The 17,097-nt window shown below is 45.8% G+C and overlaps 2 protein-coding genes across 2 annotated transcripts in view; one reads left to right on the plus strand and one right to left on the minus strand.

Annotated features, from left to right (window-relative positions):
• Window positions 1-422: 422 nt before the first annotated feature.
• farsa (phenylalanyl-tRNA synthetase subunit alpha) lies at window positions 423-8,073 on the minus strand. The gene is made up of 13 exons (XM_047037966.1): window positions 7,907-8,073; window positions 7,092-7,229; window positions 6,835-6,933; window positions 6,625-6,743; window positions 5,870-5,962; window positions 4,519-4,647; window positions 4,243-4,358; window positions 4,055-4,139; window positions 3,858-3,957; window positions 3,570-3,738; window positions 3,352-3,429; window positions 2,770-2,884; window positions 423-1,154 (listed from the first exon to the last, which is right to left on the minus strand). The coding sequence occupies exons 1-13, from the start codon at window positions 8,051-8,053 to the stop codon at window positions 1,049-1,051; spliced, it is 1,494 nt and encodes a 497-aa protein (XP_046893922.1). The 5' UTR covers window positions 8,054-8,073; the 3' UTR covers window positions 423-1,048.
• A 1,071-nt stretch (window positions 8,074-9,144) lies between these two features.
• LOC124479237 (zinc finger protein 721-like) overlaps window positions 9,145-17,097 on the plus strand; it is a 39,521-nt gene continuing 31,568 nt past the window's right edge. The window contains 3 exon segments of the mRNA XM_047037881.1: window positions 9,145-9,958; window positions 12,900-13,171; window positions 13,904-14,526. Of these exon segments, the coding sequence (XP_046893837.1) occupies window positions 9,145-9,958; window positions 12,900-13,171; window positions 13,904-14,526 (1,709 nt within the window).

Genomic DNA, 17,097 nt, shown 5'->3' on the forward strand with positions numbered 1-17,097 from the left:
GCGGAGAAAGACGCGAGCGAAGCTATTCTGCGGTTGTGGCAACGCTGCCGAATATCCATAGGTTAAAGCCAGAGAAAGAATATTCCTTGCTTAGTTTTGTTGGTGGCCATGATGTTGTGGCCCTCCTCCCCACGGGGTTCGGGAAAAGTTTGATTTTCCAGCTACGGCAGCTAGCTCCGTTACAGTAGTGGTGAAGGAGTTGGCTAAGGCGAACGCTTGCGATTGGTTATGGCAAATCAGAGTGGCTCTGGGCAGATCCAATAGTTTTAAACTTCAACAGAGGACCCGCCTTCAAGGAAGTTAACGTTTGTCAATGGAGAGATCCCAGACCCTCTGTACAAATGAAATGTACGAGGGTCTGGTTAGGACCAGGCTACTGGGTTGGGGTTATTTCAGGAAAAACAACCAAGATAGATATGTAGTAATGCTTGTGTTTGTAATATGTTTATTTGATCATTTCATCATGACATGGGCCGAGAAGACAGTAGGGTGGGCAGTCAGAGTTCCAAAGCCAGTTTTGTCAATGTACAAGCATTTTACAGGAGGGGTCAAAAAGGACCAAAGTAGATCCAGATGAGTTTGATGACAGTTCAATTAAAATTATTGTCTTATGCCGAATGTCCCTTATTCACTAATGTTCATCCGAATCATTAGAGTTCATAACACCAGCACGAGTGCACTGCAACATGCATACAGGATGGTGAATGGTACAAAAGGGTGTCTTACGTAACTGTTCAATAAATTAAAATCCAAAGCATAACCTGTGTGTTTATCAAATGATAAGACAATGGCAAGCGTCCACCTCCAATTTCTAGACGTACGGAGAGAAAGTAAGTCCTCTTTCCAACACAACCTCAGACAGACACATCTGTCTAACTGGCAGCCAGTGTCCCAAGCACGGGTTACATGAACTCGAATGGGTCTGTTGAGTGAGTCTGTAGTATAGTTACTAGAGAGCATAAGGGTCCTGATGGGGGACAGGTCCTGGAGGTATACAATAGGTGGCAATGGAGGAGAAGGCCTGTCCGGACAGATGCCTGATGAGAATCTAGGAGTCCAGTCGACAGATGGGGCTGTCGTACACCATCTGTAGGTTGACCTTGTGTCCCACCAGCTCACGGATGTTGTTGATACCGTACTTGATCATGGTGGGCCTGGAGGTCACAGAAGGGTCAGAGGTCACATGTCAGTATAGGTCACTTTTAGCACAACAGTTTGGGGTAAAAAAATAAAAGTTGAACACAAAAAAACTACTGGGGGGGGGGGGGGGGGAATCTCAGGTTGGTGATACATTATTATACTGTAAATTGTTGATAGAAGCGCAACCATAGAGGAGAGAAAGTGTGGATGGCCAGAAGGAGATTAACCCTGAGGGGATTACAGGGCCTCCATAGTACTCGGGCTCAGGAGTCATTAGTAGTGGCTGTTCTCTTCGTTAAAGACTCCAGCTACACGACTCTGTGTTGACCAGCACATCCTCTAGAACATAACTTCTCACATATCCTTTTTTTCAGGTCGTTTTGTTCCCGTAGGGTATAGATGGGGGGGGTTACTCAACAATCCTGCTCAACGTGACCTGGATCAATCCAGGTGGTTAGCACAGAAGTGCACTAAGGTTGCAGAGTAAAGCTGCTTTTCAGACAAAGTAGCGCATGTTAGTGATGCCACTGTGTGTCCTGCGCACAGATGATCCAGACGGGGGGCTGTTCCCAGCATGTGGGTCACATCATCCAGACAGGGAGCTGTTCCCAGCATGTGGGTCACATGATCCAGATGGGGAGCTGTTCCCAGCATGTGGGTCACATGACCCAGATGGGGAGCTATTCCCAGCATGTGGGTCAGATGATCCAGATGGGGAGCTGTTCCCAGCATTTGGGTCACATGATCCCGATGGGGAGCTGTTCCCAGCATGTGGGTCAGATGACCCAGATGGGGAGCTGTTCCCAGCATGTGGGTCACATGATCCAGATAGGGAGCTGTTCCCAGCATGTGGGTCACATGACCCAGATGGGGAGCTGTTCCCAGCATGTGGGTCAGATGACCCAGACGGGGAGCTGTTCCCAGCATGTGGGTCAGATGACCCAGACGGGGAGCTGTTCCCAGCATGTGGGTCAGATGACCCAGATGGGGAGCTGTTCCCAGCATGTGGGTCACATGATCCAGATGGGGAGCTGTTCCCAGCATGTGGGTCACATGATCCAGATGGGGAGCTGTTCCCAGCATGTGGGTCACATGATCCAGATGGGGAGCTGTTCCCAGCATGTGGGTCACATGATCCAGATGGGAAGCTGTTCCCAGCATGTGGGTCACATGATCCAGATGGGGAGCTGTGGGTCAGCGCAGGGAACTGAGGTGTGCTGGCAGGAGGAGGGACACACACTGGAGGATACGAGGACAAGCAGAGCCCGACACTGGCCAGACAGACAGACAGACACTGGCCAGCCAGACAGTATGTTTCTGAGCCCAGATGGTGTGTCTGGTGGTGAAAGGTGGGAGGGAGGGAGGGAGGGAGGGAGAAGCGGGCAGATGTGGGGGCAGAAGCCGAAGGAGGTCTGGACGACAGGTGCAGTCATGGACTGGGGACGGGTCAGACAGAGAAAATAGGACTCGACAGGCTTACAGTGGAGCGAGGTTCACTGTAGGGTAGCCTGTGTGTGTGTGTGTGTGTGTGTGTCAGTGTTGACGACATATATGGGGTGTACATGCACGTGGGCCTGTGTGTATGTGTGTGTATATGTTGATGGGGTGGGCCTTGTGCGCTGGACCCACCTCTCCAGGGAGAGCCCCCAGGCAATGACGGACACGCCCTCAGGCAGCCCCATGGGCAGCAGCATCTCCGGGCGAAACACCCCCGAGTTCCCCACCTCCACCCACTTCTTCAGACCTGGAGACAGAGAGAGAGACAAGACAGAGAGAGAGACAGAGAGAGAGACAGAGACAGAGAGACAGAGAGAGAGAGAGAGAGAGAGAGAGAGAGAGAGAGAGAGAGTGACAGAGAGAGACAGAGAGAGACAGAGAGAGAGAGAATGAGAGACAGAATGAGAGACAGAGAGTGAGACAGAGAGACAAAATCAGAGAGAGAATCAGAGAGAGATACAGAGACAGAGCAGGAAAAGCATCAAGCTAAACCTATCCAGAGGGTTTTAAGGGATGGATACCCCAGCTAATCCAAAGACTGGGCTGGCAATCTGCATTGTATCCCATTAGCAGGTAGCGTCCCTGGGATAAGAGGGCGCCTCCACTCTGGTGTTGGCAGTATCAGTAACAACAACTCGTATATTGAAATGATGGGGACAAAGCGCTGACTAGACCCCCTGCAGCCAAGGACCTAAGCCAGGAGGCTCCACGTACCTTCGTGGTAGCTGAACACTTCCATACTGGGCTCGGTGTACGGGTTGTACGCCGGTTTGAAGCGCAATTTGGTGATTCCTGAGTAAAGGGAAAAGAGATGGCAACAAAGGGAGGCTCTGGTTTAACGCACTGGAGGAGCTTGTTAGTTTGGGACTGGGGTTATGTTCAGCATGGAGGCTCAGTCAAGCCCGTGAGGGGATAGATGAGTTGCGACGGACCCAGTTTGGTGAAGAACTGATGCAGGATGCCCATGAGGTCACCCAGGGTCAGATTGTAGTCGGCCACCACGCCCTCGATCTGGTGGAACTCCGCCAGGTGGGTGGCGTCCAGCGTCTCGTTCCGGAACACTCTGTCGATGGAGAAGTACTTGACGGGGGTGAATTCCTCCTGGGGGGGGTAGAGAGGGGTGGGGAGGGAGGAAAGGGTTAGACATGCAGCTTTGCTCTGGGGCAGTTAGTTACAGCTCAGGTTTTGAGATACACGCGGCGCTAGTGTGTGTGTGTTACCTGCTGTGCCAGTTTATACAGCATGCGGGCGCTGACCGCCGTGGTGTGTGTGCGGAGGATGTTCTTCTGGGCCTCCTCCAGCTTCCAGTCGTACTTGTACCTGCGGGTCAAACACCCAGGCCGTCTCTTAAGCATGCTGTGAGAGTGGGCTTGGGAGGTGTGTATTTGTACAGTGTGTGTGTGTATGTGTTGCTCACCCTTGTGACCCGTAGCCTCCCTCGGTGTGGACCTGTCTGACTCTCTCCAGGTAGTCCATGGGGAACTCGTGGGCCAGGGCTGGGTCTGTGACACGGGGGAGGAAAGGGGACGTCAACCATGACCCTGGGACAGCCATGTATACACACACAAACACAATCTACACACAGACAAACACACACTTCCTCACCGGACAGGAAGAAGGTGTCGTGCTGGTCCCTGGCCGGGTGCTGCTGGGGCTGGAACAGAGAGTCAAAGTTCCAGAAGGAGCTCTCGATGAAGTTGTTGGTGGGCATCTCACTGAACCTGCAGGAGACACAGATTTGGTCGTAAGAGACTAGGTTATCTCCCCATCTTAACACTGCTGGGTGAGTGGGACATACACATGAACATGCCTAAACAGGAGGAGGACAAGTCCATGGATTCACGTTTTTTACCCATTTAAGTGTGTGTGTGTGCGTCTTACCCCATCTCCAGGAAGATCTGACGGAACTGCGTCCGCACCTTCAAGAGTGGGTGGAGGTGGCCGCAGTCAGGCGCCACCCCCAGGGCCTCAAAGTTGTAGGGTTTGAACTTCTTCTCCTTCCAGTTCCCACTGGTGAACAACACGAGAGAGAGAGGAAGAGACGGGGTGGTTAAAGGCTGGAAATGAGAGGGTTCCAGGCCATGGTTCCAAGGGGTCAGGAAAGGAGAAAGGCAGGGAACACTGAAGGAAGGGACTGCACAAGCAGTGTTTAACTGTTTGGAATCTATGGCGGGTTGCTCCTGGATTGCCATCAGATCACAACCCATAGCATTACCTTCTCAAATGACACCTTGTGAACTTTTCACATCCAGATAAAACATTTGAGAACATGTAATTAGAGCATGTCTATGATCCAATCAATGACAACAAATCCCACGTCTGAAATCTGTCTGTAGACTAAATGTGCAGAGAAACGAATGTTGTGACATATCCCAGCAGAGCATCACGTGCAAAGAGGACACAGCAGCACGGGAGGGGCAGGGGCAGGGGAGGCGGGAAAGGGGGGTAGGGAGGGGTAGACTGGGGGGAGAGAGGGGTAGACAGGGAGTAGACGAGAGGGGCAAAGCTAATAGCGCATGGATGAGTAAGGAGGTGTAGACAGAAATGGGGGTGAATCCAGGTGGGCAGAGACAAGGTATAGGGGTGGAGAGGAGAAGGTACAGGGGTAGAGAGGAGAAGGTAGAGGGGTAGAGAGGAGAAGGGGTAGAGAGGGGGAGGTAGAGAGGTAGAGAGGAAAAGGTAGAGGGGTAGAGAGGAGAAGGTAGAGGGGTAGAGAGGAGGCAGGTAGAAGGGTAGAGACGAGGCAGATAAAGGGGTAGAGAGGAGGCAGGTAGAGGGGTAGAGAGGAGAAGGGGTAGAGAGGGGGAGGTAGAGAGGTAGAGAGGAAAAGGTAGAGGGGTAGAGAGGAGAAGGTAGAGGGGTAGAGAGGAGGCAGGTAGAAGGGTAGAGACGAGGCAGATAAAGGGGTAGAGAGGAGGCAGGTAGAGGGGTAGAGAGGAGGCAGGTAGAGGGGTAGAGAGGAGAAGGTAGAGGGGTAGAGAGGAGGCGGGTAGAGGGGTAGAGAGGAGAAGGTAGAGGGGTAGAGAGGAGGCAGGTAGAGGGGTAGAGACGAGGCAGGTAGAGGGGTAGAGACGAGGCAGATAGAGATGTAGAGAGGAGGCAGGTAGAGGGGTAGAGAGGAGAAGGTAGAGGGGTAAAGAGGAGGCGGGTAGAGAGGTAGAGAGGGGGCAGGTAGAGGGGTAGAGAGGGGGCAGGTAGAGGGGTAGAGACGAGGCAGGGCAGCAGGTCTCACCTGGCGATCATGTCAGGTGTGAGCTCCGTCTCCTGCTTGGTGATGGTGATGCTGAAGGAGTTTCCCTTGGTGATCCAGTACGACTTCACTGTCCTGAAACAACACATGGGAAACAGGGTCACTAATGGGCCGAGCTTGTGGAAAATTAAGGGTAGTTAGGTTTACTATTGAGCTAAGGGGATCAGGACTGGTGTGTGTGTGTGTGTGTGTGTGTGTGTGTGTGTGTGTGTGTGTGTGTGTGTGTGCGCGCGAGACATTGATTAGTTGTTACAGTACAAGTCTCTAAACCAGTGACTGGATTCAGGCTGTAATGGAACACAAAAGTTCAATTTTTCTACCACAGTATTTGTTGATATAAAAAAAAGCTAGACTTGAGCTACATGAGGCCTAGTCACTGAGGGCATCTAGGCCAAATGAGGATAGTTGTATCCATGTATGTACAAAAGGTCTACAGCAGACTTAGTTCTGAGTGAGCCATATTTAGAATGACTATGCATCTGCAGCCATCTAGTGGTAGATTTCAGGTCATGTTAACACAAATGTGACAATCTGTCCCCTTGTCTCACATTTAATTAATTGTTATTTATCAGGGTATTTTGCTGGTGTGTGTAAAATAAGTAGTACTATCAATAATGAGTTTTAACAGGACATAGAATGCTCACCTAATCTAATCTTATAAAAAACGTTATGAACTATACTTCTATGTTATAGACACTGATTAGACAGCCTTTGTAGTGGCTCATAGTGCTTCTTACACTTCGGAGAGCAGTTTGCGTTTCTTCAGCTCGTTCTTCTCCTTCTCCCCCAGCTGGGAGGCCTGGCCCTTCTGTACTAGCAGCAGCTTCTCCCTCACAGAGTCCTCCATGCTCTCCACCTACACACACACACAATTAAATACGAGTTTAACATTTACAAGATATCATCTTAATCTCGACCATGACATCAGTTGAAGGTGATAAACATACGGTTTTGAACACCCTGGGACCGCCCTCGTGACCTTTGTCCAGGCGGATCCATTTGTTGGACATGGCCTTGCTGAAGCCCACCTTCCCAAACGCCAGTTTCTGGTGAAACAGAATACGAGCAACACCGGTTAGCAAGAAACAAATAAAGAATTTACAGAAGGTCTGAGTACCAAGCACACAGCCCACTCCAGAATGCCATTCCCCACCACGATCATATTTCCTCAACCACCCTCTCTGTTGATCCCATGTCCACTCACCATGAGCTGGTTCTGGGGAAGGCCCTCCTCAGGGATGCAGCCAAAGACCCGGGCCTCGTGGCTGCCCTGCCCAGCTATCTCGCAGCCCTCCCCAGTCAGCTCCCAGTGCTTGGAGGAGCGCTGCTCGGCTGAGATCACCTAGGAGGACACGGAAGAAATGTGATGGAGGTAAAGTGATGGTATTTCAAAAGGGGTTCAGTGGCATTTATACTGGATCAAACGTGTCCCCATTTAGTACCATCATAGGTACTAAGTGTGCCAAACAGGGGTGCTCTCTCTTATTGATAGCCTGCTGTGTGTGATCAATTATATCAACACAACAATCAAACAGTTAGGCTAGCTGGCTAGGTCAACGAGGATAACGTTTATAAGACGTATTTATTACGAGATGTAGAGTATTCGTCTTTAAATTGGTATTACAAATGATCTGATGGTAGCCTAATGATTGACTAACTACACACAAAATCAGGTGTGGATGTAAGAGAATCACCAGTGTGTGTGCGTAACCCTTCTTTAGCCAACTACCCACCCACTTACAATCTCGTACCCTACAGAGCAACAGTAGCCAGCTATTTTGCTATTGTATTTACCGTCTCCGCTATTCAACAATAGCCTGGTTGACATCCTGTCTTTGTGTAAAAACTACAAATGTTCCAGTCAGGGTCTGTACCTGTTAACTAGTTGACAGCTAGACTAGACTTACTACTTAGCTTCAGCTACCTCCTATTGCATCAGTTTCCTCTTAGCCATATCTCACTGAAAGATGAACACTTGTGTGCTGATACGGACATGTAGGCACAGGACGGCAAACTCACATCACCGAGGGCTTGCAAGCTTTTCACAGCGCCAACAATCACTTGATGGTCCACTCCAAGACTGGTCGCAACATCCTGACTATCCACCCCACCGTCCACCTTTTCAAGCCTCAGGAGAATCGTCTCCACAACTCCAACGTCAGCCATGCTTAAGGAAAGTCGCCGGAAGAAACGGATGTGACGTCTGCTTCCGCTTGGAAAAAAAAGTAGTAGAACCTGAATAGTAGAATTAAAGTCCTTAATCTCAATCTCTTTTTGGATAATCTCGGACAATGACACATCTTTGTAATTTTAAAACAAATATTTTTAAGGAAATGTTCGTTTCATGAAAACTAATCCTTAATTAATGTCTTAACTCATGTCATTTCTCCCGAGTGAACCTTGAATAATGTGCATGTTTTTTTTGCCAGCTAATTTGATTTTCCACTCTCACTGTCCATTTCTGTACTTTCTTCAAGTCACATGTTCATCACAACAAGACAGTCTCATGTTGTAATATGTTTCCTTTAGAACAACCTTTTGTGTTTTATTCAATATCTTGGATAAGGACTTAATGTATCAAGATTCACTTGAAATCAAGTGTATTGCATACATGTAACGGGGGCAAATGTCCACCATGAAAATGTGTTTGGGGGTGGGGCAGTCTGTCTGTGCATATTGTGTGTGTGCTTGTGACATCCCTCTACAGGTGTCCCTAATTGCTGGCTAATTGGGAACCCACGGGATTGGTCGTGCAGCGCATAAACACCACTGTGTCCTCCCAACGGGGGAGTCTTTTCGAGAGCTGCTTCGGACGACAAAAAGATTCCGAAAAGATTTACATCTCACCAAATGATCAACATTACTTATGTAAAGTGGCCCATTATGACAGACAATAGATGTCATTCATATGTGAAAGTTGCAGATTTCCTACTAGCCAATCATAGTTGATCATGGGCGGAGACTAGACAGAGAAGACTCATTAAGGCTACAGACATTTAACCCATAGAGACTGCAGAGACTAACAAGAGAGACTACAGAGAGAGACTCAACCAGAGAGAGAATCAACCAGAGAGAGAATCAACCACAAACAGGAGTAACCAGACAGCGGATAAACCAGGGAGAAACAAGCTTCCAGAGATTAGACACAGGATCCAGAGACACCAGACAGAGAAGAAAGAGAGAGCTGAGTTATGGAGACACATCACTGTGACAAATGTGGGAAGAGCCTTTCCTCATCCAGTAACCTCAAGAAGCACATGAGGATCCACACTGGAGAGAAGCCCTACAGCTGTGACCTCTGTGGTAAAACCTTTAGCAATGGAAGCAGTTTCACAGCTCACTGCAGAATCCACACTGGTGAGAAGCCCTATAGCTGTGACCTCTGTGGTAAAACCTTTAGTCAGGCTAAAGGTTTCACAGTTCACAGCAGGATCCACACTGGAGAGAAGCCCTACGCCTGCGACCTTTGTGGTAAAACCTTTAGCCATGCTAGCGGTTTCACAGTTCACCGCAGAATCCACACGGGAGAGAGACCCTACAGCTGTGACCTCTGTGGTAAAACCTTTAGTCAGGCTAAAGGTTTCACAGTTCACCGCAGAATCCACACGGGAGAGAAGCCCTACAGCTGTGACCTCTGTGGTAAAACCTTTCGCCATGCTAGCGGTTTCACAGCTCACCGCAGAATCCACACGGGAGAGAAGCCCTACAGCTGTGACCTCTGTGGAAAAACCTTTAGTCAGGCTAAATGTTTCACAGTTCACCGCAGAATCCACACGGGAGAGAAGCCCTACAGCTGTGACCTCTGTGGTAAAACCTTTAGCCGGGCCGACCATTTCAGAGCTCATAGCAGGATCCACACTGGAGAGAAGCCCTACAGCTGTGAGCTCTGTGGTAAAACCTTTAGACAGGCTGGCCAGTGCACAGCTCACCGCAGAATCCACACTGGAGAGAAGCCCTACAGCTGTGACCTCTGTGGTAAAACCTTTAGCCGGGCCGACCATTTCAGAGCTCATAGCAGGATCCACACTGGAGAGAAGCCCTACAGCTGTGAGCTCTGTGGTAAAACCTTTAGACAGGCTGGCCAGTGCACAGCTCACCGCAGGACCCACACAGAAGAGAACATCTAAGAAGCACACACTGACTATTTATGTCTAACAAATGACATATTGAAGACTTTGCATAGACTCTTGCATTCTATGATAGGAAAACCAACAGGGTGAAGTTGTCCCAGAAGTCACCACCTGAGAGAACTTCTGTATGACCCACAGCTGGAAGAACTACTGGCCTGCACCTACTAGGACAGCACATGCAGAAGATCAATAACCAGAACAAGCAAGACTGGCAAGAATTATACCGTATATTTTATTGTTGTCTACTTTATTATAGTGTTTATGGTTTGATGTAGTGTTTTATTGATTATCTAATTAAAGTCTTCATTTTGATATCATACTTTTAGTCAAGTTCCTCTATGGTTACAATGTTGTACAATGTAATATCATTTTATGTTAAGTTTGGCAACTGAAGTGTTGAGATACACAACTCATTAATGATTCTCTTTTAGAGAGAATACAAAAATATTCAATCCTGGGTACATAATACAGGATTAATAGATTTCAGACAATTTACAAAAAAGTTGCTGAAACTAATACTACTGTATCCGTGTAAATAAATCAGCACAGGATAATGTAAAGGATAATAATCAAGTATGTTTGCTGAATGAGCTTTGGATAAAACAAGTTAGGAATATAATAGTAAATGTTCAAAGACTTGCAGGTAAGCAGCAAGCACGGTCACAGCCTCTGTGACCAGTAGTGGTGTGACATTGCCTCTTGTACCAGTCGCAGTGCATTTTCAGTGCAGTTCTTGTTAGGATGTGTGCTGAAGGCAGCCAACCAAGAAAGACTGGACTCCTCCTTCATGCAGACGTTGCAGCGCCCCACATTGAGGCCCTGCTACCTCTCATCCTTGAGCGTGGCCTGTGAGGAGGAGCTCCTGTCCACATGCGTCAGACAGAAACCAGAGACAAAGTAGTGGCACGTGACACACGGTCCCTGGCACTCCACAAAAGTCCAGGCATGAAAGTCTAGGAGGCAGCTTCCTGATGATGTCAGAGACTGCCCACCCCCCTCATCACCAGCACCTGTGTGCAGCAGGGTTCAGTATGTATATGCGTTACATACAAATTTGACGTATAGATTTTTATTCTTACCATAAGGAAAGAGTACCCAGGGAGGTCACTTCATACACCACACAGCGGCTGATGTGCTCCTTTATCTCCTCGCCAGCCACAGGCATCATGGGCACAGCTGCCGTAGTGGAAAGCCAGTAGGACTTGTCATTGCGGCTGGCATAGTCACAGGTGCCCATGTTGCAGTAGGAGAAGGGCATGGTGCTGAACAGGCGCATGCATGAGCATGCCTGGCCTGGTGAGAGTGAGGGGGTATGACCCCCCTCGTATGGTTACTGGTTATATACACTCTCTTTTGCCATCTATGTTACTTTGAAACAGACGTAAGTGTGTTTTGAGTGAGTAGTGCTGTAGCGCCACATACCAAGGTCCTGTGGGCATGGGCGCAAAAAGGGGGTATGCGCTATATGCGGCGCACAGGGGCGTAGCACTATGGGGGCGCCAAAGCAATGGTAAAAATTAATACATTTTAAAATATTAAATATTTTTGGGGTATTTTCTATATATAGCTACTGTTGTGCGTTTCTGCATTTCCTCAATGTTATAAAACATTTTAGAACCGCTAGGGTAGGCGCCCTTTCTCACGACAAGATATCATTTTGACATCTAGAGGGAGCGGGGGCGCCGTGAGCGCTGAGCGAGCAGTTACGAGTATTGAGTTGTCGTCTATGGAAAATGATGGACAAAGCAAAAAGCTGTCGGGGGCTAAAAATAGAAAAAGAAAGAGGGAAAGGAAGATGGCATGTCAAGACATGCGACAGTAGTAGTAAATAAGTGGATGGTTAAAGGCAACAGGTAGGATTTAAAGTGTGACGTTTGTGCTTGCAAATATTCATGTTAACAGACTAGCTAGCGTTCGCTAACACTGGGAATGTAGAAGCCAAATTTGGGTTTAAGGCTAGTTTAGAATATGCAAAACCGAGGTTGCTGAGCTGAAAACTGGAAAATATAAGGTAGCATGTACAATAAATGACAAGAATCTGGAAAACATAACTAATGCAATAACTCTTGTTTACATCAATCATGCACAGTGTGCAATCATGCACAGATGTTCTACCAAACTTGGAGACTTGCAAATATTCATGTTAACAGACTGTTTTCAGAATAGCTAGTGTTTGCTAACGTGAGCTAAAGTGGAGTTGCTTACAGATGAAGTCTGATTAGTTCTAATGCCAAATCGAAATAATTTAACATGTGTTGTTATAGGCTAAGCTAATCTTGCCATTGCGAATGAAAAATGCATTTCTGTATCCAAACCCTGCATGTGGGAAATATAACAATTAGCCCATGTCTGACAGTGTGGATCCTCATGTGCTTCTTGAGGTTACTGGATGAGGAAATGCTCTTCCCACATGTGTCACAGTGATGTGTCTCCATAACTCAGCTCTCTATTTCTTCTCTGTCTGGTCTCTCTGGATCCTGGAGAAATAATAAATGGAAATACTCACTAAATAAAATGTGTATTTAAACAAGATGTATTAGCAACTGCTTGCATAGGCCAACGTTATGCACGCTAATACACGCTAACATCGCTTACATCGCCTAATCAGCTGTGCAATTATGAACTGATGCTTGTCGCCTTACGTAGGGAAAGTGGTGGGGACGGATCGGGGTCACTGTCTGCCCGCATGCTTATGCTGGTGTTGTGAGTGCCCGAGCCAAGGACACTGAACATCAGGTAATAAGAAACAGCAGACAGAGGATCAACCAGAGAGAAACAAGCTTCCAGAGACTAGACACAGGATCCAGAGAGACCAGAGAGAGAACAAAGAGAGATCTGAGTCATGGAGACACATCACTGTGACACATGCGGTAACAGCCTTTCCTCATCCAGTAACCTCAAGAAGCACATGAGGATTCACACTGGAGAGAACCCCTACAGCTGTGACCTCTGTGGTAAAACATTTAGACAGGCTGGGGAATTAACAGTTCACTGCAGAATCCACACTGGAGAGAAGCCCTACAGCTGTGACCTCTGTGGTAAAACCTTTAGCCGGGTTAGCAGTTTCACAGTTCACAGCAGGATCCACACTGAAGAGAAGCCCTACTGCTGTGACCTCTGTGGTAAAACCTTTAGCCTTGCTAGCAGTTTCACAGTTCACCGCAGAATCCACACCAGATAGTGCACATAGAATGTACAGCAGAAGATCAATAACCAGAACAAGTAAGACAGGCAAGAATGATACCTTATTTTTTGTATTGTTGTTTACTTCATTAAGGTGTTTATAGTTTCATGATCATGTTTTTTTGATTATCTAAATAAAAACTTCACTTTGACACCACACTTTCAGACTCAAATTCCTCCATGGATACAATGTTTTAATATAATTTGTTGTTAAGTTTAACCTTTTTATTTACATATCAGGCTTTTGAAAAGTATACAACAATAATGATTCTGGGTTGATCCTTTCTCATTAGCGAAAATAAATAATACAAATCTCAATGAATACAAAATATCACATCATACATTTAGAGCAAGACATTTGCCGTTTTAATTACATTTGACTTGTTACCAACCATTCACTACATACAAATTAGAGTGTTCTCCCACTGAGATATCCTGAAAGTTGCAGATTTCCTACTAGCCAATCATAGTTGATCATGGGCGGAGATTAGACAGAGAAGACTCCTTAAGGCTCCAGAAAGACTACAGACACTTAACCCATAGAAACTGCAGAGACTCAACAAGAGAGACTACAGAGAGAGAATTAACCACAAACAGCAGTAACCAGACAGCGGATCAACCAGGGAGAAACAAGCTTCCAGAGACTAGATACAGGATCCAAAGAGACCAGACAGAGAAGAAAGAGAGAGCTGACGTGCTCAAGAAGCACATGAGGATCCACACTGGAGAGAAACCCTACAGCTGTGACCTCTGTGGTAAAACCTTTAGCCATGCTAGCAATTACACCGTCCACAGCAGAATCCACACTGGAGAGAAGCCCTACAGCTGTGACCTCTGTGGTAAAACCTTTAGCGATGGAAGCAGTTTCACAGCTCACTGCAGAATCCACACTGGAGAGAAGCCCTACAGCTGTGACCTCTGTGGTAAAACCTTTAGCAAGGCTGGCAATCTCAGAGTTCATAGCAGAATCCACACTGGAGAGAAGCCCTACAGCTGTGACCTCTGTGGTAAAACCTTTAGCAAGGCTGGCAATCTCACAGTTCACAGCAGGATCCACACTGGAGAGAAGCCCTACGCCTGTGACCTTTGTGGTAAAACCTTTAGCCATGCTAGCGGTTTCACAATTCACCGCAGAATCCACATGGGAGAGAGACCCTACAGCTGTGACCTCTGTGGTAAAACCTTTAGTCAGGCTAAAGGTTTTACAGTTCACCGCAGAATCCACACGGGAGAGAAGCCCTACAGCTGTGACCTCTGTGGTAAAACCTTTCGCCAAACTAGCGGTTTCACAGTTCATCGCAGGATCCACACAGGAGAGAAGATCTAAGCGGCCCACACTGACTATTTATGTCCAACAAATGACATATTGAAGACTTTCTTGCCTATGCTTTGGAAAGACCTGTCTGAGGACATTACATTATATTTCATTCACTGTACATCACGCTAAATACACCAGATAGTGCACATAGAAAGTACAGCAGAAGATCAAGAACCAGAACAAGCAAGACAGGCAAGAATGATACCTTTTTTAATTTATTTTTTGTTTACTTTATTATAGTGTTTATAGTTTCATGATCATGTTTTTTTTGATTATCTAATTAAAGTCTTCATTTTGACACCATACTTTCAGAGTCAAATTCCTCCATGGATACAATGTTTTAATATCATTTTTTGTTAAGTTTAACCTTTTTATTTACATATCAGGCTTTTGAAAAGTATAGAGCAATAATGATTCTGGGTTGATCATTTCTAATGAGCAAAATTAAATAATAAAAATCTCAATGAATACAAAATGTTACATCATACATTTAGAACAAGACATTTGCCATTTTAATTACACCTATTGGTAATTTATCATTTGACTCATTTCCAGCCATTCACTACATACAATTTAGAGTGTTCTTTACATTCTCTGCGAATTTAACTCCAAAGATGAAATAGATCCCCAATAGGGCATCAACTCCCACTGAGATATCCTCTACCTTTGCAATGTCCTTTCCATCCATATGTAGTCAAATTTCACATTCATCACAGAATTGGTTCCCACTTGCAAGCAGCACAGGGGTAGGAGCCTTTGCCATCTATGAAAAGCCCAAAACAAATACAGTAACTTAGAAGAATACATTTACACTGGGGTTTTCAAGCACTCTCTGTTTTATTTAACTGAATTAAAGAATTAGTCAGTGCATCTGATTGGAAAGTTATCTGAATATCAATTATATTACACCATAGTACCTCTCACCAAATTATCAACATTACGTATGTAAAGTGGCCCACTATGACAGACAATATATTTCATTTATATACCCTTTTCTAAGGGCATTACATTATATTTCATTCACTGTACATCACGCTAAATACAGCAGATTATGCACATAGAAAGTACAGCAGAAGATCAAGAACCAGAACAAGCAAGACAGGCAATAATCATACCTTTTTTTTTTATTGTTGATTACTTTATTATAGTGTTTACTGTAGTTTGCAAACCCTACAGGTGTTTAACCGAAATCGATGACCTTTGAAAACAGATTAGCAGTGTGGCAAGCAACAACAAAGAATTACAATTGGTTTAGCACATTTGTTCGTACTGAAATCACAAAACTCTTGGCACACAGTTTACACAAGTCTGAGGACTAAACTGTGGATACTTTAATCATTGCTTTCACACATAATGCATTGAATGACAATAGTTTTGGTAAAACCATTATAGTTACTATAATGTGTCCCCTCAATAGAGGAAAATGCTGCAAGTGTATCACCCCAAAATTAACCTTGATACCGTAGGGACAATTTGGAACTTTTTTTTTTGGAGCTTGACAAAGAAGATATCGGGTCAATGTCCCCCCGATGTCAAAGTAAATCCTACGCCCTTGTAGAGAACCATTGAGTGTCCCAGCTGTGATTGATTTTATGAGGCAAGACTTGCCCCAGATTAGCAAATCTGGCAAGCAACAACAAATAATTACAATTGGTTTAGCACATTTGTTTGTACTGAAATCACAAAACTCAAGTGTGTGGATACTTTTTCCCTTGCTTACACACATAATGCATTGAATGACTGCAATTTTTTTGTTAAAATCATTACAGTAACATTTTGTGAGCCGGTCCTGCCAGAAAATGTTGCTATAGAAGATCTGTAGTTTTCGACCCTTTACCTCAACAGTCAGATTTATATAACGGTCTGGTGGAGAGCCGGAGAGCTGCAGTTTCAGGACCGCAGTTTCAGGACCGCAGTTTCAGGACCGCAGTTTTAGGACCGCAGTTTCTAGGACCCTGACAGCGCCACCTAGCGAATTGAAAGTCAGTGTCACTACATCGCAACAATATATTGTATAGAAAGGTATAATATTTGAAAATATGTTCTAATAATATAGAAAGGTATGATATTTGAAAATATGTTTGAATAATAAATATTGGATAACTAAAGAAATTAAATTCACTTAACATTTGAATACATTTGCATATTTCTTAGATGTAAAGATCCAGTGTAATTTGATAAAATTGCTTAAGCAAATTAAGGAAGCTAAAATAGCCTAAAGAAAAGGTGGAAAATATATCAATGTGGACAGATGTGTGATGTCTGGAGTGGCCTTAATTGTTTTCTGGGACTACAGAGAACCAGTGTACACCCTGCAACATGAGCCTTAGGATTGTGGCACCTTTGCAGATACTCTGAACTCGTTCTACAGGGCTTACCTTCACCAAATAGCCAAAGTCAACAAAGCATTATGTCCTGATAACATTAGAAATAACAAGCTCCTGGAGACCTGCTACAAACAACTGGCCCTGTCTTCTGTGAACTGTTCAACTGGTCCTTGGAGGAGCTGGAACACACAGTTCCAGCTCTTTGGAAGACCTCTGCCATCTGCCTTGTTCCAAAGAAGAGCACACCCAGGC

This window comes from Hypomesus transpacificus, chromosome 17 (genome assembly GCF_021917145.1).
Source record: "Hypomesus transpacificus isolate Combined female chromosome 17, fHypTra1, whole genome shotgun sequence".
NCBI classification, from domain to species: Eukaryota; Metazoa; Chordata; class Actinopteri; order Osmeriformes; family Osmeridae; genus Hypomesus; species Hypomesus transpacificus.

Excerpts from the sequence above, each read along its gene's own strand:
- farsa (XM_047037966.1), bottom strand. The coding sequence starts at position 8,053 with ATGGCTGACGTTGGAGTTGTGGAGACGATTCTCCTGAGGCTTGAAAAG. Across the intron at positions 4,648-5,869 it reads ACACCTGACATGATCGCCAG|TGGGAACTGGAAGGAGAAGA; the intron begins GTGAGACCTGCT and ends GTTGTTCACCAG. Across the intron at positions 3,958-4,054 it reads GGAGGCTACGGGTCACAAGG|GTACAAGTACGACTGGAAGC; the intron begins GTGAGCAACACA and ends TTTGACCCGCAG.